Source organism: Salmo trutta, chromosome 38 (assembly GCF_901001165.1).
Source record: "Salmo trutta chromosome 38, fSalTru1.1, whole genome shotgun sequence".
NCBI classification, from domain to species: Eukaryota; Metazoa; Chordata; class Actinopteri; order Salmoniformes; family Salmonidae; genus Salmo; species Salmo trutta.
Genome location: NC_042994.1, coordinates 14,087,628 through 14,112,790, shown reverse-complemented (window position 1 = coordinate 14,112,790; position 25,163 = coordinate 14,087,628). Strand labels below are relative to the sequence as shown.

The window sequence follows — 25,163 nt, the reverse complement described above, 5'->3', positions numbered from 1 at the left end:
GATGTATGTACAGACATGTGTGGTGTGTTCCTTGACCTCTTATCAAAGAGACACCTTTTATTTCTTTTTAATTCCTCAACTTTGATTTTCTACAAAGACACTACTCTACACTGAGCCTTTTTATAAAATGATTTCTGAGGTTGCAGAACACGTTGGGAGGGATCTTAGACCTTTCCTTCATACAGAATCTTTCTCGATCCTTGATATCCTTTGTCTGCGTGTATGGACCGCCCTCTTCAATTCAAACCACAGGCGACTGAGATGGCCATTGCAAAATATAGAATTTCTGGTAAATTGACCATATATTAGATGTGTGCTTGGGGTTATTGTCTTGCTAGAAGACCCACTTGCGGCCAGGTTTCAGGGGCCAGGAGCTGATCTACGCTACTATGCCCATAGTAGCGTTGGCAAAGACCTCACCTTGTGCCTGCTCACCAATGGTTGTCAATGGGGAGAACAGAATTAGGTAGGTTTAGAATGACCTGTTCAAACTTCAACAGAGTATATGTTTGTGTGTCAGATATCACCTATCCTAACTGCCATTGGTAATAGAACATTGACTGTATGTGTTCACAGAAACATGTATGGAGCCAGCACATGGAGACTTGCAAGATGATGTGATGAAATCTAGACTGACAGACGGGCTTGATACTGATGTCTCTGAATGGAGAGAGACCTGGCACTCGGCATACACATTTTACTAGACAAAACTTTTACTTGTATTGTCTTTTTTATAATAGAATGGAATGGGGAGGAAGAAACCCTGTTATTTTGCATCAGGATCAGGGAATTACTGATTATAGGGGACACACCACACAGGAAGGTATGACCTCTCTGATATGTTTGCGAAAGTAGCCCCATTAGCACCAGACAAAATGCCGATAGGCACATTATCTGTATTGGCTGGGAATGACAATGAAAGGTACACATTGTTATATTAGCACCACTTCTATGGTATTATGTAAAGCAGGTGTTAAACTCATTCCATGGAGGGCCGAGTGTCTGCGGATTTTCGCTCCTCCCTTGTACATGATTGATGAATTAAACTCCCCTCACCTGGTTGTCTAAGTCTTAACTGAAAGGAAAAAACTAAAACCCGCAGACACGGCCCTCCGTGGAATGAGTTTGACACCCCTGATGTAAAAGATAGTAACAGGTAAAATAAACAATCTTTTAAAGTTATCAAAACACTTAGTTTAGAGTATCTACATAAATTCCGCAATTGCTTTCTTCTCATATTACTCTGTAAGCTACTGACCTATTCAAAGCCTCTTCCGGCATCTCATCATCTGTAGTTAGTTATTAAATTCAACCTGCAGGAGGTTTGTTTGTTGTGACTGAGTGGGGGAAGAACCGCTGCGGGGCAAGGTTCTGACAGATGGGTGTGTCTTGGTGGTACCAAAGACATACCCATGAAACACCCACATCAAACCACATCCCCAAGCCAACTCGTTTGGCTTCTGTCATGGCCAGGGATGTTCCTGGGAAATTTATTCTGATCAATTATAAACAAATTACATTTAATTACCACAAATATTCCATGAAAACGGTAGAATGACAAACTAAATACATATGTAGGCTATAGCAGCCTCTAGGTAGGTAAATGGTGGTTTCTTCCTTGTCTTCTCTCTGGTGTTGGCGCGAATGATGAATAACTCTAGGCGTGTGTGCAGAGGTCCTTCGGTCGGAAGCTTGACCACTTTGAGCGGGCCAAATCCAACGTAATAAGAACAGCCACAAACATAAAAATATACCAGGAGTTGCTAGAATGACTGTCCTCAAAACAGCTTGTTATGGACTTAGGGCACACGTACGATGCACTTTAACCCTACTGTCAGAGTGCTACAGAAACAAACTGATACACCGCATGAACCTTATCACACCAACAAGATCTAGGATCCAAACCCACCGCGTGTGGGCCTCCCGAGTGTCCCTGGCTGTGTGACAGCCGGCCGTGACCGGGAGACCTATGAGGCGGCGCACAATTGGCCCAGCGTCGTCCAGGTTAGGGGAGGGTTTGGCCGGCCAGCTTCCTTTTCCAATCGCACTCTAGCGACTACTTGGGGTGGGCCGGGTGCCTGCAAGCTGACCTCAGTTGCCAGCTGGATGGTATTTCCTCCGACACATTGGTGCGGCTGGTGTGCCAAGAAGCAGTGCGGCTTGGCAGGGTTGTGTTTCGGAGGACGCATTGGCTCTCGGATGGCTTTCTCCCAAGTCCATAGGGGAGTTGCAGTGATGGGACAAGACTGTAACTACCAATTGGATATCATGAAAAAGAGGTAAAAGTACAACTACAAAAATATAATAAAATACAATCACTGTGTGTCTTCCTTGATCATAAAATTCCACGGACCCATAGCCGCGGGAAGTAGTTTGGGGGTGCTGTGTCATCACTGCAGACGGCTATATCAGTCCGCTAATACAGGAATATTGAAGGCCCAGTGCACAACTTTTGTGAGAAAAAATATGTATATATCATATATAGATTTTTTTCAGGGGGTGCTGCAGCACCCCTGCTTCCCGCAGCTATGCATGACTCTTGCCAGTGGAACCCAGAACAATACGTGACCACTTGGTTAGGGTGTTGTCCTTTCAGCACTGCAATTTGAAGGGCGCTTAAATCGCTTAAAATAACCCTCATCAAGATCTGTGTCTGTTGCCTACTCCTAATAGTCTACTCATCACTTATTATTATTATTATTATTATTATTATTATTAGAAATAGAAGATTCTCGCTTCTCACAATGGTTCTCATTTAGTGAAGTTAGATAAAAGCTGAATCAATGTCTCGGAAGATCACACAATGATTAAGTATTTGACATAACAGAACTGAATATATTAGCATATACTGTTACATAGTAGGCCTATAATATGTTACACCAAAAACAACACAGTCATTTCTTATCTGAAGCTGAATTGTCACATTTTTCCTCATGGCCAAAACTCAACAGCGCACGCTACTATACAGGATAAATGCTTTGATTGAAACACAATAGGCCTACAGGAAACGCTTATAGTTCAACACTATCTGCTTAAATTTGCAGATAAAACAGTAAATCAAATGCACATTCCCATGAAACTGATTGAGATCAAATGATTGGCATGCAGTTTGGACATTTCACCGGTAAAACGGGAAGAATTATCCTTCATGATTGACAGTAGGTAACTTGAACCTCACTGGACTTGAACCTCATTGAAAACCTGTGGTTTGAATTTAAGCACAGATTAAGGATATCAAGGATATGGAAAAATTATGAATGGAGGAATGGCCTAAGGGTGTTTTTACACTTGGTCCCTTTCAGCCAATTTTTGTGTACTCTGTGTGGTTTGCATCATTCTTTTGTACAGCGTAAACACACCAACATAACTCAGAGCCCCTGAAGCGAACCTTTCTGGTTAGGGCAATGTCAACACAAAGCTCTCCAGGTTCGCTTGTCATTATTCGCGCAACACACACTAGACTACTGCAACACCGTTTCCCCTGCCATAACCCAGGTTCGCCGAAATAACGTGTGCTGTTTTGGGATGTTGAGTAGCGATTGTTAAGGATGAGCAGAAATGTCAAAATATGTGTAGAGGTTTTAGTTCAGATTATTTGTTTGAAATGTGTGATCTTTAGGCTGAGATCTTCATTGGCTCTTTATTCGATGGTGGGGTTTCAAAAGTGTGAGAAGATGACAATGTCTTTGATGAGAATCACAACAGGGTGCAAAATGTCTCTTAAAGGGACAGTAGCCTACATTGGGTTTATTCTGTTACTGATAATAGTTACTTTAATACTATCTTCTGATTACAATTATTTCTCATCTTTTAACAAAATGCTTTTAATTAGTTTTAAGTAGGCATATCTAGCTGTCCGATAACACGTTCTGATGGAATGGCTTGTCCTGCACTTTGTAAAAACCCAGAGTGCATTGAGTGAATGTTGGAAAAAGATCTTGGTTCCTTTCTAAAGGTAGAAATGTGAATGCAAAGAGGACTCTGGCCACAAAATAGTTGAACTGGCAAAAGTGTTGAGTCCTCATTCAAAGGACGGGCAGTGTGAATACAAAGACATTTGTTGTTTAGCTTTTTTTACCCTAGAGTTCACTTTAAAGAGGACTGAGATCAATTATTTTTAAAAGCACTATGTATGTGAAAACACTCTTCTCTCCCAACGTCTTCAACAATCTCAAACATTTCAGAAAAAGGCTGTGTCGTTATCCTCACAAGGGGAGGGTGCTGGAGTATTGAAAACAGATGGGTCAATAACTTTGACACTTTGACTTGTAAAACAAAATCTTTCTCAGACCAACTGTTAGTATAAAATATAATTTCCCCAATATTTTTAACATACATATACACTCATTTGCCAATTTATTAGGTACACCACCCTGTTCACGAAAATGGATCCTTCCTACAGACATGCCTTGATGCCTGTTTTATATATCAAGCTATTGTTACTGTTCAATTGAACATGAGAATGGACAAAACAAGTGACCTAAATGAATTTGATCGTCGGTGCCAGGTGCGCCGGTTCCAGTATTTCAGAAACGGCTGCCCTCCTGTGCTTTTCTCGCACGACAGTGTCTAGGGTTACCCGGGAATGGATGTTTTTTTGGTTTGTGGCACCAGTCATTGGCAGTCCTGTGGGCGAAAACAGTTTGTTGATGAGAGAGGTCGTAGGAGAATGGCAAGGGTCGAGTAAGCTAACACGCGGGCCACAAACAGACAAATAACAGTGCAGTACAACAGTGGTGTGGCATCTCAGAACGCACAACTCGTCGGTCCTTGTCACGGATGGGCTATTTCAGCAGACGACCACACCGGGTTCCACTCCTGTCAGCTGAAAACAAGTTGGAAGCGGCTCCAGTGGGCACGCGATCACCAACACTGGACAATTGAGGAGTGGAAAAACATTGACTGGAACATGACAGTGCGCTCAGTTTACTTGAGTGTTCTGCAGTCCCCAGACCTTAACCCAATACAGCGTCTTTGGGATGAGATGGAACGGGCTGTTCGCAGAATGAATGTTCCGCTGTCCAATCTGCAGCAACTGCGTGATGCCATCGTGTCAGAATGGACCAACATCCCTGTGGAACGTTTCCGACACCTTGTAGAATCCCCTGAATAATTCAGGCTGTTCTAGTGGCAAAGGGGGGGGTCAGACCCAGTACTAGATGTGTATTCCTAATAAACAGGTGACTGTTAAATATGTACAATATTGGAAAGGGTAAGGGGATACCTAGTCAGTTGTACAACTGAATGCATTCAACTGAAATGCGTCTTCTGCATTTAACCCAACCCCTCTGAATCAGAGTATTTTCAGTGTTCGATTTCAAAACCATCTGGACATAAAGCCATAGAAAAGTAGATCTGTATGTGAATTAGTAACCAAAGCAGTAATCTGAAAAATATTTCTAATAGGACCAAGGGCAGAAATATATTTTTTTAAAGTGTACCATTGATAAGAAAGGTCAAGGAACCCACCGCACTTGTCTGTAGACCTGCAGCTCATATGGATAGGAAGGTACTGAAAATTTGACATCACAGGAAATATTAATGTAAAATCGGTTAGATTAAAGATTGCAATTCTAATGGGTAGTAGGAGGTCAGTGACCTAACATCAAAGGGTTGGATGTATATGTCATATGAATTGGAAGCTATTGAAAATTAAACCTTTACATGAATTAATAACCACAGCTGTAATATGATAAATATTTGTCTAAAATCAAAGGACAGGAACTTTGAAAAAATAAAAGGTGCTAAAGAACTCACCACACTTGTCTGTAGACCTATAGCTCATATGGACAGTGAGCTATTGAAATTTAGACCTATCACAAGACATATTCATGTAAAATCATTTTAAAATCGAATTGTTGTGGGGGGGAAACTAAGTTGGTTTAAGATCTCTCGATCATTTGAGACAATTAAGTGTTTCTGGAAACACCAGGATTGGCTGATTGCAGTTTTAAGAGGGCCCCTTACTAAAAACAAGTCTCTCACCGTTGCCGCCTGCTATAGACCACCCTCTGCCCCCAGCTGTGCTTTGGACACCATATGTGAACAGATTGCCCCCCATCTATCTTCAGAGCTCGTGCTGCTAGGTGACCTAAACTGGGACATGCTTAACACCCCAGCCATCCTACAATCTAAGCTTGATGCCCTCAATCTCACACAAATGATCAATGAACCTCTCCACCTCTACGCAGACGACACCATTCTGTATACTTCTGGCCCTTCTTTGGACACTGTGTTAACAACCCTCCAGACGAGCTTCAATGCCATACAACTCTCCTTCTGTGGCCTCCAACTGCTCTTAAATACAAGTAAAACTAAATGCATGCTCTTCAACCGATCGCTGCCTGCACCTGCCCGCCCGTCCAGCATCACTACTCTGGACGGTTCTGACTTAGAATATGTGGACAACTACAAATACCTAGGTGTCTGGTTAGACTGTAAACTCTCCTTCCAGACTCACATCAAGCATCTCCAATCCAAAGTTAAATCTAGAATTGGCTTCCTATTTCGCAACAAAGCATCCTTTACTCATGCTGCCAAACATACCCTTGTAAAACTGACCATCCTACCGATCCTCAACTTCGGCGATGTCATTTACAAAATAGCCTCCAATACCCTACTCAATAAATTGGATGCAGTCTATCACAGTGCCATCCGTTTTGTCACCAAAGCCCCATATACTACCCACCACTGCGACCTGTACGCTCTCGTTGGCTGGCCCTCGCTTCATACTCGTCGCCAAACCCATTGGCTCCAGGTCATCTACAAGACCCTGCTAGGTAAAGTTCCCCCTTATCTCAGCTCGCTGGTCACCATAGCAGCACCCACCTGTAGCACGCGCTCCAGCAGGTATATCTCTCTGGTCACCCCCAATGCCAATTCCTCCTTCGGCCGCCTCTCCTTCCAGTTCTCTGCTGCCTATGACTGGAACGAACTACAAAAATCTCTAAAACTGGAAACACTTATCTCCCTCACTAGCTTTAAGCACCAGCTGTCAGAGCAGCTCACAGATTACTGCACCTGTACATAGCCCATCTATAATTTAGCCCAAACAACTACCACTTCCCTTACTGTATTTATTTATTTATTTTGCTCCTTTGCACCCCATTATTTCTATTTCTACTTTGCACTTTCACTGCAAATCTACCATTCTAGTGTTTTACTTGCTTTATTGTATTTACTTTGCCATCATGGCCTTTCTTTTGCCTTTACCTCCCTTATCTCACCTCATTTGCTCACATTGTATATATACAATTTTTCTACTGTATTATTGACTGTGTTTGTTTTACTCCATGTGTAACTCTGTGTTGTTGTATGTGTCGAACTGCTTTGCTTTATCTTGGCCAGGTCGCAATTGTAAATGAGAACTTGTTCTCAACTTGCCTACCTGGTTAAATAATGGTGAAATAAATAAAAATAAATAAAAAAAGGTGCTGCATGGTTAACCAGACATCTGCATTGGTGTGCAGCATTTAAGGGGATACAACCTCTGTAGAGTTCAGGGCATTCTTAAAGCCAATTTATGCTTGATCTGAAAAATGTAGTCGGAGGCTCCATATGGAGGGTGAGACGCAATTTGGAGCCTCCAGAGGCATGCAGACGCCAAATTGAGCTACTAATTTCGCCTCCCAAATGTTTTAACAATGCCAAGGGATCCATATAGCTCTGCAATGACATGATTGGTTGACTGTAGATGGGGGCGGGAGGTCCTGTATAAAGACAAACTCCCTTCCTTGACTACTTCCTTCACAACAGCTCCATGCTGCTCTGCAAAGCGCAAGAAGTATGAATGTCCTGACTTTTGCAGAGGCCATATCACCGTAAATGCTGCACGTCCAATGCAGAAGTCGGATTGACCATGTAGCACCTTTAATATTCCCCCATTGAAGGAAAAAAAGTATGTTCCTTGCTCTCTATCTTGTTTGATTATATATATTACCCTAATCATCCTAGGACCTTATGTCGAAGAGGTATTGACGAGCAAACTCCGATTATCAAACCATGCAAACTGAAAACAAATGTACTGCAGTCTTTAATAATCTGCCATCTCCCTGCATATTATACTGTTACATCACATTTCCTGCATAAAACCTAAGCCTTCATTCTAAGGAATGTTAGTTATTTGTGTCAACAATTCTCAAATATAAGCAAGAATGCGACTGGAAAGAATTTCAATCGATTTCAATATACATCCAATGACAAAGTGGATTCACTTCCAGGTACCTTCAGCTGTGGTCCAGTCACAATTCAACACGAGCAGCTTTCAAGCTGATAAATGCGCCTGCGCACTACGGCTGACCCTTCTGGTTCCTGCACGTAATGCCACGACGTTAGTAGCGGTAGACACAAAAATACAAGCTTCAGTTCTAACTGTAAGAAGAGAAAATACATACATACACCACTTTCAGTCGGTAGCTCATTCACTTGTAGCTACGAACACATTTTCTGTTAGAAACCACAGTTGACAGCAACTATGTTTAAGTTTTTCCTACTCTGCACACTGGCGGTGGCAAGCCGGGCTGATATCGGCGAAGAAGATGATGTTCTGGTGCTGAAGAAAAGTAATTTCGAGGAGGCTTTGAAAGCTCACCCGAACATCCTAGTTGAATTCTGTAAGTAGTCTTGATCATATAAAGGCTTAGACAACCTAACTTGTTAAATTTCCTGCTAATTTGTTCACGCAGATGTACTAGCATGCTAGCTAACTGCGTTCGCTTGCCACTGTGTTATCAGCTTCACTTCAGCTAACGCAAAGGTATGTGGAATGGCATACCAACGTCAACTCGCTGGCCTTCTTGATAGCTAACAAGTGTACCTAACGTTTACTTAGTTACCGTGGTTTTGCTTGGCAAACGTTAGTTATTCAAATTGGTCGCTAACTAGCTAACGTTAGGCCTGTGTCATACGTTAACTGTTGATTACACACACTGCTGGCCATTGTATTGCAAGTAGTAACGTATATATTTTTAAGGACTCTAAGCCAATGTCCTTCCCAGCTAGCTTGCTAACTGTAACGTTAACTCGGTAGCTAGTTACTGCAACACATTTGGATGAGCCTTGCTAGTACAGAACTTTGTTGCATTTAGCTAACGAACTAGTATACCTGGCACACAGTCAACTTGAGTATTCAGTGCATCCCTATCTAGCCGTCTCAGGACTGATAAGTAAACAACTAAATGACAATCACGTTCGTCTGTGACCACTTGTTGGTGCAAGTACCTGTTTTTTTTACCAGCCTTGGTGGCTTCGTGGATCTAGAAGTTGAACGTGACCAACTTATTCTTGTTTGTTTAGCTTACAAGGGATGGCTTGTGCTTCTGTGTAGTCTCGAAACAATACTGAATGCACGATTTAGAATACTCTAGCTATGTGCAACAGTGCTGGCAACGCATCTGTTGAGTGATAACATTATTCAGTCGTGTGAATACATCAGGCAGACTCCATTAGTTGCAAGAGTGACGTCTGGTTTTGATTCATTCACCACTTGAGTTTCGATTGCTAGATACAGTTTCCTGGTCATGCACACTTTCTACCCTCTAGCGGTTCTGGGGGGGGGGGGGGCAGTGCCCCTGTGACAACAATTTTGGACCCCCTTGTGGCCCCCCTAAATGTGGAGTATGAAATAATTTTTACATAACAAATTTTACTATCCTCCTTTTTTTACATCTGTTATTAGACAGTGGCAACGCGGAACATGGTATTTTGCCTGCTAATGCCTGCAATGCAGTGAAGAAAACGATATGACAACAATAACGTCTAATGTAACTGGCCCCTCTAACAGTACAACTGGCCCCAGCTTGGCCCCCCCAGTTGAAATGGTCTAGAACCGCCACTGTTTCTACCCCGGTTTCAGTTAGGAGCTGTTTTGATGTAAGTTTACTGAAATTCACATAAGTTGCTGCTGTGGTTTTGCAACACATTTGTTAAATGCTTATTAACTTGTGAACTTGGTGGTTTCCACTTTTTCTTGAGTGCAGTGTCTTTCTTTTATTAATAGTTTTGATGTAACCAGCAGGCCAGTCCTGCTACAGCTGTCAAGCTCTGAGGTATTCTGTACTTTTATCTGACAAACCTGCAGACCAATTGGAGAACTCCACGACTCTGACATTCCAATGAGTGAAGAGGGGGAGGGCTAAATACTGTTTGCTCACAGACAGGAGGGACCTGGAATGTTGAATGAGATGCTAGGTTGACGTGTACTTCAAAATTGAATAATCTGTTCAACTTTTGTTTAACTCTCCTGGCTGATGGAACTTGGGGGGTGGGTGGCTTTCTCCACTGAAACTAAGAAACATTGCAATGAAAACACACCAACTCATTTTTATAGAAGTTTTGAAAGAATGATAAATATAATATTTAGTTAAAAAGGAATTCCTGTAGGACTCACAAAATTTGAGGAAATATCCTTTGGACTTTGAACTTACAACCAAGCTTAATAGACTTTGTCAAGCTTATGGTGATATCTTGACATCTCAAGGCACATTAATCACACAAAGACAATCAATGGGTTCAAACTTCAATGGGCTTTTTCAGTGTTCATGCATTCAGAACCTTTGCAAGCCATTCTATGTCCTCTATAAATCAGATTAGAAATCCACATCTTTTCTCAGGCAACATTTTCACTATCTTAGTTATAGCCCAAGGCTACTCTTTTCAGTATCTCATTGAAAACTAGCTTGCCAGAGGAGATTTTTTTCCCACACCCTCTAAAGAGCCAACTGTAAGTAAAAAAAAAAAAAAAATCCCAGTTTATTTAGTAATTAGAAATCATCCCTTCGGCCCAAACGTAGCAACACTCACATGTTAACGTAGTATATCAACAGTCACTACAGTATTTGCATCTACTTCACCCGTCAGTGAAAATCTCTCGGCTCTGAAGCTGTGTGGTCAAATTTTATTTATACGATTTCCTTCTTGTTCTAGATGCCCCGTGGTGCGGCCACTGCAAGGCCCTGGTCCCGGAGTATGCCAAAGCTGCCAGCATGCTGAAGGCAGAGGGCTCAGAGATCCGCCTGGCCAAGGTGGACGCCACAGAGGAGGCAGACCTGGCCCAGGAGTACGGTGTCCGGGGGTACCCTACCATCAAGTTTTTCAAGGGGGGAGACAAGGAGTCGCCCAAAGAGTACTCTGGTGAGTAGTGGAGGGATGTATGTTACAGCTAGGGCTGGCACAGCTATCGTATAACCGTCAATAACTGTGAACTAAAGAAAGTACTGATCAGAATCGTCATACCCTGTTAATTTCAGGAGAAGGGGATTCAACTTTATATTTAAGTAGATGTAGTTTACCCAATAGCAGTTCATTTTTACATGAAGTGTGTAAAGTTTGATCATTTTATGAGCAGAATTTCACGGGCGGGATGAGAGGCTGTATTTCCAGAAGTTCCAAGTGGTCAAAACCTGTTGTTTTTCAGACTGGGTAGCTTGGGGGGGGTTACCGAAGCTGTGTTTTCATTAGGTATGTTCTAACTCATTTTCCTATAATGTGTTGGTCTATAAGCTACATTTATTTATTACAAAAATGTATATTATGACAGCCGTGTCTCTGCATGACAATTAATCGTTACAACATATACTGTGCTTGACATGATCGTGGACCTAGTCTATAGGCAGAACTGGGCTATTTCTGTGTACTTGGTTAGCCGTTACAAATTTATCCCAGTTTTTCACTTTCTCAAGTCAATTGGACAAGGCGTTACCCTGAATTCCTTCAGATATTGAAATTACCAATTATATAAAATAAGTTTGTCCACTGGCTAATTATTCTATTGTGAATTATTGTGCTGATCTCAATGACTAAATCTAGAACAACCTAATTACTCAATGCCTAAGTACCTCAGGGACTGGGACAACTATTGCCAACAAAAGCGATAAGCTGTCTCGTGTAGTGCAGTAGTCCGGTTATGACCATCAGTCATAGATTCTGTCTATGATCAGATAATTCTTTTCAGATGGATGTCTCACACTAAGTAATGCCTTTTCTTATGCTGGTAATGTGACTCCTATCAGCCAAGTGTGTTAGCCAATGGCCCGTTCACTCTGCCCAATATAACTGTGACTGAATGAAGGGGCCCCTCCCTCCTCCACACATTCTATCCATGCCCTCTCTCCCTCCCATCCCCCCTAGCCGGGCAATGTGCAGTTCCTCATGTTTGCTCACTGTGACTGGCTGTGTGTTTGTTTTTTTAAGCGGGGGTGTGTGGGACAGCCCCAACTTCCAGCACTCGCTCTCTCTGCGCTAAAAGTGGTGGACTCATAAGGCCGCAGGCAGCAGTATTCCTTCTCCAGCTGTGTCTGTCTGTCTGTCTGTCTGGCCTGGCTACAGCGTCGCTCAGTGGTGTTGCTCCGCTGTTGCGTCATTGGCTCTTTTTGTAATAACAAGCAGGTTAATCATGAGTCAGTCCACTTAGTTGGGACACGTTGGTTCTTAGAGAGCTTAAGTCTTCTCTGTTGGGGCAAACAGATCACAGAGGAATTTAGCTACTTTTTTCTTTAGTCTGCCAGTAACAAGGCTGGTGTGACCAAATAAGATAAGAAATACTTTATTAAATGAGAGGTCTTTCACTGTCCTTTGTCCCCCATAACAACTATTCAAATAGAATAATGGCAGCAATACTTGTAGCTGTGTTTACTCAAGTCCACCACAGTCGTGGCAGAATAAATTTGCTTTTCCGCCTGTTCACCCTGAAGCATTGTTTGATCTGTCTGTGGCGGCCCGTACCATTAGTCTCTATTCAGCCAGCCCTGGTCATGTGACCTGGGCCCTGTTCCAATACTTCAAAATGCATCCTTGCGTCCGCCCTTGCCATTGTCTCTGATCTGTACATGATTAGAAAACATGAAGGCAGGCTTGCTTTTCTGTTGTATTGTTTCCTATGGCCAACCTTGTCTGCTCAGTGAATACATTACAGTAGAACAAAAAAAGGAAGTAGGGAATCAGTCTCATGCATTATCGTTTGAACGCGGCCAGAGTGACTTAACAGAACTGTTTTTCCCTTCCTGCAGCTGGCAGACAGGCTGATGACATCGTCAACTGGCTGAAGAAGCGCACTGGACCAGCTGCCACCACCCTGGGGGAGGTCGCTCAGGCAGAGTCCATGATCGCCGAAAATGAGGTAGCAGTCATCGGCTTCTTCAAGGTGAGCCCATGACCTCTGACCTACTACTCAGACCTAGCTGCGCAAGGTCACTGTGATGCTACAAAGCCAATCTGTAGTGATTCTTTGCAGGAAAGTTTAGTGCCTACTAAGCCCCATTTCCCACTAGACAGCTAGTTTGACACTTTCAGTACTGATGAATAGTTTTGGCAAATTTTCTATAGAAATACGTGCAAATCATTCTCTCACAGTTCAAATGAATTATCAAGGCATAGATGGGCATGTTTTGATCGTTAATTTCCTACATTATTGAGTCCTATGGTTCATGTATGATGGCATCTAAGCTCAGCGTCATTCTGTCCTGCAGGATGCCGAGTCTGAGGGAGCCAAGGCTTTCCTGAAGGCTGCGGAGGCCGTCGATGACGTTCCATTCGGAATCACCTCCAACGACGCCGTCTTCTCCAAGTTCGAGGTGTCCAAGGATGGCGTCGTCCTCTTCAAGAAGGTACGGAGCGAGTACTTTGATTCAGTATGATTTAATCACCCTAAGTGTTTTAATCATTCAAAATTCCTACCCTGATCATGGTGTAACCCCTTCTTTCCATCGGACTCTGTAGACTGTTAACTGCCTGGAAGCTATATCTTAGCAGTGAATGTCTTAGCGTGTTTTGCACTCTCCCATTTGCTATCTAGCTGTGAATATTGTCAGGTTTTACCAGTTATTTGTATTTAACTGGATTATAAATGCATTATGAATGACCTGGTCATCAGATTTGTTATATGATGAGTGTAACCCATACATCAATCTGGACAACTTAAAGCAGGGTAGCTGCAGACAGGTTTGATTCTTTTGGGGTGTCAGCTAGGTAACGGGATCCCACAACCCCATAGCTACAGCAGTATCCGGTCTTGGCCTGCTAATATTATCCTGTAGACCTGCTCTGGGAATGTGTCTGACTCTCATTCTGCTTGTGTTTGTGCTCAATGCTGCGTTCTGCCTTTCAGACGATGAGATCATCAAGCTAGACATGGCTAGATCACTGACGGGTTAGTGGCAGCCACTGTGTTAAGTCGTAGGATTTCCATGCTAGTCTCATTGGCTGGTGTCTGGGAATGAAGAACAAGTACAGCGAAGCTCTTTACAGTTCAAAAGAAGGGGCAAGCGATCTTCTTTGATATAGCCCTCCTGAGATTCTACCTTCATACTCAAGTCTCGACTCTGTCTGAGGAATTTGCTCATTTGAACCATAATTTCCCCGGTAATAGCAAGATGAGGGATTCCTCTTCATTCAGGCCAACTGGTCATTAAATTTGGCTCTGACATGTAATGGTCTTACCCTTTCCCCTCCCTCAAATGACAATGATTCTTAAAAGGACCAGATGTGTTAATTGGATATCCTTATCTCAAGGCCAAGCCACATCTTGTCAGCTTAGATTAAACTGACCTGGGCTGAACTGGGTCACAGTCCACATGGACATTTCATGATATGTTATGTGACATGTTATGGCCACATTCCTGCCTTTCCATAGATATCAGATGTTATGTCAAATAGTCTTCTGTCCACCTGTTAAGTCAGACACTGGTCGACATGGAAAGAAGCCAGCTGCTAGTGGGGATTTGTGTTGAGTAGTTGTAAACATGGTCTGAAAGTCTTCCACTATGAGGCATAGGGCTGAAAATCAAACTTCAGAAATACTGCACTGATGTTTATGGGAGAAAATGTGGGTTAGATCTCAAGTTAGGATTTGGCTCCTATTCAGCACAAGTATGATTCCATCTGACATTTAAAAACAGATGCCTACCCATAAGCCTTTAAATTTTCGTCGCTGGACCAGACCAGACTTGTCAGTCAACCTGTTTCCGTCTCTCTCAATCTGCTTTGCATTTTAAATCATTGCCCTTTAGTGGTCAGGGAGGGCACAGCTCAACGGCAGACCTTTACATGTCTCGATTCAATCGATTTCTGCCTGTCATTGTAAAGGCGTAACCCTCCATCTCTAATGAGACATAGATGGGATTCCTCCATCTTATCGCCCGGTAAGCCCCCCACTCATCAGTCATGATACTACCCCACTATTGTCTGCTTACTGTGTGTGTGATCCAACCCTGACACACACTCCTGTGGTCTCCCAACTTTCCCTTTGTGTACCAGTAAGGGCTGCTGTTCTTAACACTCCTTAAAACCCCATTTAGCCTAACGTTGATTTTCTTCAGCTGGGGTTACCAAAGGGATTTAAATGAGCTTGTTTGATACATCTATGTTTGGCTTGTGGGGAGTTCAGAGGCAGAATATAATAAAACGGGTCTAAAGTGGGAAGTTGGTGGCGTATTAACGGGTTTGGCTACCAACTGTTTCCATCGGTTTTGTCCTCTACAGTTCGATGAGGGTCGTAACACCTTTGACGGAGAGCTGAACAAGGCTGACCTGCTGGCCTTCATCAAGGCCAACCAGCTGCCCCTGGTCATCGAGTTCACTGAGCAGGTAATGGCTGTTCTTTATACTGCTGATACTCAGATGTGCTGTCTCAAATATACACACACAGAAAATACACCTTATTCCAGATTAACTTTCTCCTCTGTCACACTAAGCTACAAAATCGATCGACGTCCTCATCCCCACCAAGGACCTATGACGGCTATCACGAGTCCCTTCAGTGCCGTTACCACAACTTTAATACAAGCGTTTATATCTTTAATACAAGCTTTGTTCCCCGCGTATGACTTTCGAGCTTCATAACATTGTGTTTTCTCCGCAGACCGCCCCCAAGATCTTCGGAGGAGAAATCAAGTCTCACATCCTCATGTTCGTGCCCAAGGCTGCTACCGACTTCAACGACAAAATGGCCGAGTTCAAGAAAGCATCAGAGGGATTCAAGGGCAAGGTGGGTGGACCAGACTGAACAGAGTCAGTGACGACCTTCATTCATTGTACCCAATCTCCAGTAAAGGCTTGTTTTTCCTCATCTATTTGTTATGAATAAGGCAGAGTTATTTTCCATCCAGCGTCTTGAAAGTAATTTACTGCATGTGTGGTACTGCGCCTCAGTATGTACCACTGAGACTGTGCTGGAGTGTACGTCGCATACCTACCTAAACTAAAAGCCAGATACTTGAGCCTTGTATTTCATCCTCTTCCTCTCCTCCCCCAGATCCTGTTCATCTTCATCGACAGCGAGGTGGATGACAACCAGCGCATCCTGGAGTTCTTTGGGCTGAAGAAGGAGGAATGTCCTGCCATCCGCCTCATCACCCTGGAGGACGAGATGACCAAGTACAGGCCCGAGAGCGAGGCCATCACCGCCGACAACATCATCGCCTTCTGCACACTCTTCACCGAGGGAAAACTCAGGGTGTGTTGGCCTAATAATGTCTGCAGACAATCCAAGTGTACATGCTCCGTGTGTGGTAATGTTAAAACAGTGTTACTCAGATTACAGGGTTAAGCTGCTACTGGGGTTTCTAGGACATTGGGGTGCCCCTGACTGCTAAGTTCAGTACAGTAGGCCACAGCCCAGCCTAGACGTTGAGAACAGCCGTGCCCTACTGTAGACATTGATGAACCAGTCTATTTCTGTTATGGCACTGCAGTGCAGTCATCATGCCTTGATGGCTGGGCGTCAATGGCAGTGGATTGAAAGTGCAGATGTAGGCTAACATGCTGTGCCAGAAAGTGTTGCAAATTTAAATTCTTATGTCATAAGGTTTAATGCAATGTGGGCCTGCATCACGAACGTGAACTTACAAGTATTGGTTAGACTCCATATTTATTTTAGTGATGTGAGTATGTGCACTGTGCAGGTTTTGCATCATTCTATAGGAGATTGCCTCATGACTTAGGAATCATGTTTCTGTAACATTCAGCAGAGAAACGACCCATAATTCAAGTGTTGCTTAGTTTGGAACTAACATAATTCAGCTCGTTCTTGGTTTTGCAAAAGTCATGTAATCCATCGTAAATCTCTCCTCGTGTGTGTCGCCCCCCACAGCCCCACCTCATGAGCCAGGACATCCCTGAAGACTGGGACAAGAACCCCGTCAGAGTCCTGGTCGGCAAGAACTTTGAGGAGGTCGTCTTCGACCCCAAAAAGAACGTCTTCGTTGAGTTTTGTAAGTACTACCCCCCTCTCGTCAATACCATATGTAAGCCCCAGGTGGTCGACAGGCTCACTTCTCAGGGGTCGATGGCCGTGATATATTTTAAGGTGCTCTCTTTGATTACACCGTCCACGTGGAGGGAGGATGGGAGGTGGGAAGCTATCCTGAGTCTGAAACCGGAGTCTTTCTCCTAGCCCTGGCGATGCACCTATTCTTTAAGCCCCAGCAGATGTACAAGAGACAGGGACCGAAGATCATTCCATCAGCCCTCCACACGAATTGATGCGTAACCCAAGATTGAGTAAGGAAACATTGGGATAAATTTAGTCGCAGGAGTAGGTTTTTTATAGCTCACGAAGACTAAACTTGCCTCCACTGTTGTGGTGAGCCAGAGTGAGGAGTTTTCTATCCTGGGCTTTGTGTCGCTTACGGTCACTGACTGACGGGGACGGGGGGGGGTCAGATTCTCGTACGGCTGTGGAGGGTATTTCCTAGCCGGTTGAGGGGAGTGAGGGCGTTTAGCTGGGGGCGCACGTGCCATGCTCTTTGCATGTTTGAAGTGTCCCAGTGTTTGGGTTGCCGGGGCAGGATGGCATTGTAGGGAGACACAGCTGTCGTAAACCTAACTGCCAGCCTCAAACTACAGCCCACCGGCTTGAATTAATGGGCCGCTGGCAAGCCGTTCTCCTATTCCAGTCACTTACCGTTATATAAATGATCCTATACAGCTGTGCATTGTTTTCCATGCATGCATATCTGTGCATCAGTGAGTAGTTGTATCCATGCTGATACATTGTTATGATACTACTTCTATGGATACAAATGGAAGGCAAAGTAACATCATGCAATACAATAACCAGCTTAAGCGTTCAGGTGATGATCAATGAGCTTGAATGGGACAGGAAAATGCTCTTATCCCTGATTGTTCCTCTGCTCTCCCCACTGCAGATGCACCCTGGTGCGGCCACTGCAAACAGCTTGACCCCATCTGGACCAAACTGGGAGAGAAGTACCAGGACAGCGCCGATATCGTCGTAGCCAAGATGGACTCCACAGCCAACGAGATCGAGACAGTCAAAGTACACAGCTTCCCCACGCTCAAGTTCTTCCCCGCAGGCGATGAGCACAAGGTCAGTCTACTGAAACGATGTGGAATGTCTGCCAGTGTTAGCAGCCATTTGTAACTGTTGGCAGTTGACTCCCAAATGTATCATTACAACGTTTTCATTGACATGGTCCTCGGCTGGACAGTTCCTCTGTCCCACACTAGGGGATGGAGATTGAGTTGAGACGGAGGGGCTCTGCTGTATACCCAAATGTGATGAAGCTATTGCTATTGCATCACTATTCAAGTCGTCCATACAACCCCATTTTGGAATGGCCAAGGTCTACAGGTCTAATTCCACTTTTGGGATAACATGACAACATATCTTTTTAATTGGCTCATTTCCCCAACATAGACAGTGATAAATTGCCTGGCATTTGAGCACGGGTCTCATTTTTGAAAACCAAGCCCTCGCAAGAGGGAATTAATCCCCTCGTCAGTTAGTAGCACCACCCATTCTGGGCTTTGGCTCTTTCGGTGAACACCTGAGAAGCATGGCTTTTGGCTACCCATCCACCCACCCACACCCATCCATCCACACACACCCATCCATCCACACTACTGAAATATAATTTTATATTTCGCAGCATTACAGGTGGGTGTGCGGTTATTATGATCAGGTTAAGTAGCTCCCACACTCACTAGGAGGGTTGATTTTGTGGCGCCAGCCACGCATGCAGAAACCCAAGCCTGAGAGACCCGGCCATTTTGGTGGTGTTTACGACTTCTACCAAACCCAACCCCTCTCTTTATGGCTGCCCGATAATGCTCTCTCCCTCTTGGGATCCTCTTGAGACCCTCACCCCAGCTCTTAAAGAGCAGGTTGTCATTTATTGTCATGAGTCTTGTCTTAGAGGCAGAGCTGAGCATTTCCCCTTAGATAGGCCAGCTGCAATGTCATAATTGGCTATATTAAAACAATTATTTTTTATTTAATTTAAGGTTAAGCAATAGGTTTAGTTAGGGTTAAGATTTTACCACTCCAGAACAAGATTCAAGACAAAATGCAAACCTGCTCTTAAAGACCACCCTGGCCCTCAATCCCCCCCAGAGGCATGCCAGCCACCCTACTAAACTATAGCCCATAGCAGTCAACTGCAGAAAGCTTCCTGGAAGCCGGGTGGCTCAGTTGGTAGAGCATGGTGTTTGCAACACCAGGGTTGTGGGTTCGATTCCCACGGGGGGCCAGTACGGAGAAGAAAAAAAAGTATGAAATGTATGCATTCACTACTCTAAGTCGCTCTGGATAAGAGCGTCTACTAAATGACTAAAATGTAAATGTAATGTCTCAGTGAGATTCTAGTACGATTGGGAGCTGCGTGTTGGGATTCCCCTCGCAAAGAGCCCTGGGGTTAACCCCTGAGCCATTCCTCCTTGTGACAGAGCCAGAGATGGCTAGGGAAGGAGGCAGCTGCACGAGTAGCCCCAGGCTCCGCTTCTGTCTGTTGGCTCGCTATGCTCTCTGTATTAACTGACTGGCTGAGACTACGTGGGTCTGGAGGCAGAGTTCTGTGACTGTCCTCAAGACCCATCTCAAGGGCAGTCCTATAATAACTGGTTCTATAAATGAGAAGGGCTATAAACAACACCTTTGGCCTTCTCTCATCCATTAATAGTTGTATATCTCCTCTTGACTGCTCATTGGCACAGATCTGAAGATGGCTCGAGGCCTCAAAGGTTATTGGCTCCAGATTCAAATTAGTACGTGTTGTTGAGGGACCATACAGGCTGATTTGAATAATTAGACATTTGGATAATATTTCAGTAGTTCTTTGACAAGTGGACCACTAGTTTTATAGCTACAATTTTGCCACATTTGATAGTTGCTGATGCATGCAAAACAGTCAGTCTTGCTTGGTTACAGCATTTTTTTCCCTCGTGGAAAAGCAAAGGAAAATGATCCATTTGTATTTAAATCCCTGTAGAAATTTGATGCATGTGACTTTCTTCCATGCAGGTGGTCGACTACAATGGTGAGAGGACACTGGAGGGCTTCACCAAGTTCCTTGAGAGCGGAGGCAAGGATGGCGGCGCACCGGCTGGAGAGGAAGGGGAGGAGGATGAGGGGATTGATGTAAGTACACACTTGGGATTGGTATGAAAACCGGGTTGTGTTCATCCTCAAGCAGACACTATAATTATGTTTGCGAGACAGATTGCATTAAACCGCAAGGCATTGCTATGACGCCAAACCGGAATCGTGCAAACCGTTTCAAAGCCCAATCGTTTTACTTGCAGTTTTGATCTGAGAACACCCGCCTTTTTCACAATGACTTTTTACACGGTCATATGCTGAGTACACTCTGAAATGTGAATGTTGCTCAAGGCTGCTTTCAAACGGTCAAAAAAATGATTCGTTTGAGTTACAGCCAACCGTTATCCAGTCAGAGCAATGCATTAGTGGACGGGGCAGGAGAATACAGCGATGTTGGAGAAGATTTAACTTTTGGTGCAACGCATCCTGATCAATTGAGTTTTCCCCAGAAACTGGCCCAAGAGTTTTGCATGTGCAAGCAAGGTCTCTTATCATACTAGGTGCCTTTTGGGGGGATATTCAGTATCCTGTAGGTCACCCAGAATAGACCCACAGGACCACCTCTCCTGAAGATTTGGGTAACTTGTAACCCTAGAATTGGGGTCACATGCCTACGTACCTATTTTTAACTCGATTTAAAAGTGAACGCAACCTGTCCTCCCTGCAATTAAAGCCTGCTCTTTCCCTTAGGACAATGCAGAAACAATTGTAATGGCCATTTACATGGTGTTATTTGTCAGTGTTGAAGTCTGGTGTCTTTCCCCATCTCACTTCACTGACTCAACCACTTTCCAATCCAACCTGGAGGAAACTGGGTCTTGTAGAGATGATGTAGGTCAAGCTGACTTAGACTTCCATGAGCTCCGTCTTCAAGCACAGCAGGCAGTCAGACAGGCGTGCTCATTACATGACCCGTTAAGGCAGAGACAGTCGTTAGTCCAGCAGCCTATGTCTGTCATCAATGAAGGAGATGACAAACCTTACCTACTCAAAATCCTGACCCGAGTTTGTAATAAATTCTCTGACTAATATAATTTACAGCAGGATATTCCCAGGTGTATGAAATAATGCACGAAACAGAGTAAGACGTTTTGAGAAATTGAATCGTGTTCCTTATGTCGTCATCCAAGACTTCTTGCACAAGGGAATGATGGGATTTTTCTCTCCCCATTTCGAAGCCAAATGGCAAGAGCTGGTAATCTCTCTAATGCTTCTAAAAAAAATTTTTTTTAAAAATGTTTTAAAGCCTGGTGTCTTTTTGAAATGCGGCTGGGGTTTCGCTTCTTCCCTGGCACCTAGCTGGGTACTAAGACCAGGGCCTGCATCCAAAACCCACTGGAGATCCAGCTCAAACTAGTTGAAGGCCCTCATCCCGCTACCACACCCCCTTCTCAGAAGTCTAATTGCAGACCATGCCCCGACTGCGGTCGCTAATGCCCACTGCAGCTGTCGCCGCTGTTTACCAGGCTCTCCCTTGGGACCAGGCCTCCTGTCCGAACGTGCAAGTCAACATCACCAAACCCACCTTCCTCACCCCCACATCCTCAGTCAACAGTATCCATCCCCCGGCAGCCGTGACGGAATGGTATCTTTGCAAGACTGTCATTTCCTATTTTATTGGTCCATACACATTTAGCGGATGTTATTGCAGGTGTAGTGAAAGGGCTTGTGTTCCTAGCTCCAACCGTGCAGTAATATCTAACAATACACACACCTAACAAGTAAAATAATGGATTTCAGAAATATATAAATATTAGGACAAGCAATTTGAGTCCGGAGTGTGTGTGTGATGCATAGACAGTATTGTAGTGCAGTGCATTTGGAAAGAATTCAGACCCCCTGACTTTTCCACATTTTGTTATGTCATTGCCTTATTCTAAAATAGATAAAATTATCCCCCCCCTAATGACAAAGCAAAAACAGGTTTTTAGATATGTTTGCAAATGTATTAAAATAAAAAAAATAATCACATTTACATCAGTATTTAGACCCTTGACTCGGTACTTTGTTAACAATTTAATCTGTTTTAGAATAAGGCTGTAACATAATATATGGATTAAGTAAAGGGGTTTGAATACTTTCTGAATGCACTGTATAGATGGATGGATATCTGAAGAGTATACGTACAGCAGTAGTTAAACAGGATAGGCCTTGACTACAATATAGTATATACATATGAAGTTGGTAAAACAGTATGTAAACATTATTCATTATTAATTACGTACTGTTTGGGTTACCATGCTGCATTTGTTCATGCGGTCTGCCAGAAGTATGTATGGGCATGGAGGGCCTTTCAGTTAAACCTCAGTGCCCCCCCACGTGTCTAGTCGTTAGGTTGTTTTCATATGCACATGTTTCACCATAGATTAACATATGTTTCGCCAGGGCACGTTTTTTCCAACAACCGTTCAAGCTTGTCATGTTGCCTGTTTTTGAAATTGAGCATATGTGGTTGTCAGGGGAGACACAATGATCTGCGTCGTATCCTCCCACCACGTGTTCATTTTTGCTACCAAGCTTCCTACTCCCAACAACTCCAGACTCAGAGAGCAGCTTCCTCCAGGCAGGTGTTAAAGACCCTCTCCTCCTCTCTCTCTCCCTCCCAGGATATGGAAGACCTGGATGAACAGGACAGTGATTCCGACGGCGACGGTGGCGACCACGACGAGTTATAAGACCCGGCGAAGGAGAGAGGAGAGACGAACCCCTACCCCTTATACCAACCAACCACCATCACTTCCACCCCTGTTCTGTGAACACTAATACTTCTCCTTTAACTGCTCCTCAGTCAGTCTGTCAGCAGATGTGGCAGGACCCTCGGCCAGCCCCCCTCCTGAAGCCACCTCGACAGCCTCTGTCTCCCTCCCGCTGGACCAGATGGACTCGTCTGTCCCCTTGTCATGGGAACTCAACAGAGCTGAACGGCACCTCCTGGTCTTAACGGCTTTTTACATTACCAACGTTCCTCATCAATCAAACGATGGAGTTGTATTGCCTTGTATATTTCAACCAAAATGTTAAAAACGGCATTAAGATACTGTGCTTGACATATCCAGTTGGATCCATAAATTGGGCTATGTACCTGTCATTTTCTTCCCAAATTACTTTCCCCCTAGTCTGCCGCAGTGTGAGTGGTGCAGTTTAGTTTTGTGGTGTAGCCGGTTTTTAGTTTTGGGGGGGGCTGCTCATGTTCTTGTTCCTCTGCTAGTCTTTCTGAGGGCCGGAGGTGTTATATGGTGGGATTATGGACTCAGGGGACTTGGGGCCATCCTATTGTCTTTTTGTAAAGAGTAACAAAATAAAGAAGCAACGTGTTCCATGTAGCAATATATGCATCTGTAGCTGAGACCAATCTTGAGGGTCACTGTATTTTTCTCTCTTTCTCTCTCTCCATTCCCTCTAAGTCTACAAATCATGTTTTTCAGTTCAGTTTCCCTCATTTCAGCATGGCTACTGACTTATTTCTTTTTTTTAAAGAAAAAAAATACACTTTGGAAATAGCTTGTTTTATTTAATTGTATTTTCATTCAATATATATTTTTTAAATAATCTGTGTACCAGTAATTCCCAGGTAAAGTTTAAGCTGGGGTAGAGTTGGCCCTCTGACTCTGTTAGACCTGGGATTAGTGGGGAGGCCTGGGACGGTTTCTGTTTGTCACTATGTTCATAGCCTGGACCCAGATCTGTTTGTGCCGTCTTGCCAACTCCTATGGTCTTGACCAGACTGCACAAATAGATCTGAGACCAGGCTACTGTGTTTATGCCGTCAGATTCCACATGGTTACTGAAGGAGCAGAGGTGGTCACTTAAAAGGAACTGTGTTTTGGGACTCTGAGAGCGGTCTCTGTCCTGTTATCTTTGGGGAGGGGGGAACAGTGCAACAGCCCTACCCCACCGTACCTGTACTGCCCCCATCCCTCTGGCTTTGGCTCTACCTGACACTCTTGTCCCCATGGAGGTGTTTGTGCCTGGTTGTGTGTGCGCGTGCGGTGATGTGTGTGTGTGTGCGTAAGCGTGCTTGTGATCGAGTGAGTCTTTTTTATTTTTATTTTTTATTTTTTTTGGGGTCCAGGTGCAAGGTTGTGAATGTTTTTGATGTTTGGCTGGGATGGGAGGGTTGAGTAGGGCAGACCGGGGTGAGGGTTGTGAACGTTTTTGATGTTTGGCTGGGATGGGAGGGTTGAGTAGGGCAGGTTGTGAGGGTTGTGACGTTCAACAGCAGCTGTTCAAGGGGGAAATGACTTAGAAACAAACGCATTCCATCACATTGAATTTGATGTGGAAAAGTGAAAACTGGTGTCCAAATAAATAAAAATATGAAAAAATGACTGTTGGCATTTATTCTTGCACTTTTCAGCACAGTTTTGTTTCAATATATCAATAATGTGGAGTTTTAAAGGAAGACTATCAGATCTGGATTTCCTACCGTGATAACATGCGTATGCCAGTAAATAGTACTGATGCTACAGGTAGGGCAACTGTGCTTCTAGCTCCCACAAACATTTTGCTACACCTGCAATAACTTGTATGTAACCAATACAAATGTATTTGAAGTAGGCTGTAACTTGAACAATGTTTCTAATGGTTAAAACATGGACTTCTGTCCGTAACTATGATTCAATGAAGAAAAAGTGCCAATTTTTAAGTCCTGCTTACTGGATTAAGTCTCTTGCAGTAAATTTCCCACAACCAAACTAAATCCTTATTGACTGATTACCTATCTGTAATGTTAGAGGTATGCGTAGAATATGACTGATTCATTTGCCTATTTCTAAATCAAATGCCTTATCAAGGTTATTTTCAAAAGCCCAGTCATGACACTTGACCCCCT

At 43.9% G+C, this 25,163-nt stretch overlaps 1 protein-coding gene across 1 annotated transcript; it reads left to right on the top strand.

Moving 5' to 3' along the window:
* Positions 1–8,277: 8,277 nt before the first annotated feature.
* Positions 8,278–24,660, top strand: LOC115178298 (protein disulfide-isomerase). Its single transcript, XM_029739410.1, has 11 exons — positions 8,278–8,612; positions 10,924–11,130; positions 13,005–13,138; positions 13,464–13,601; positions 15,475–15,579; positions 15,854–15,979; positions 16,247–16,447; positions 17,084–17,204; positions 18,141–18,322; positions 20,255–20,371; positions 22,939–24,660. The coding sequence occupies exons 1-11, from the start codon at positions 8,474–8,476 to the stop codon at positions 23,005–23,007; spliced, it is 1,539 nt and encodes a 512-aa protein (XP_029595270.1). The 5' UTR covers positions 8,278–8,473; the 3' UTR covers positions 23,008–24,660.
* Positions 24,661–25,163: the final 503 nt, after the last annotated feature.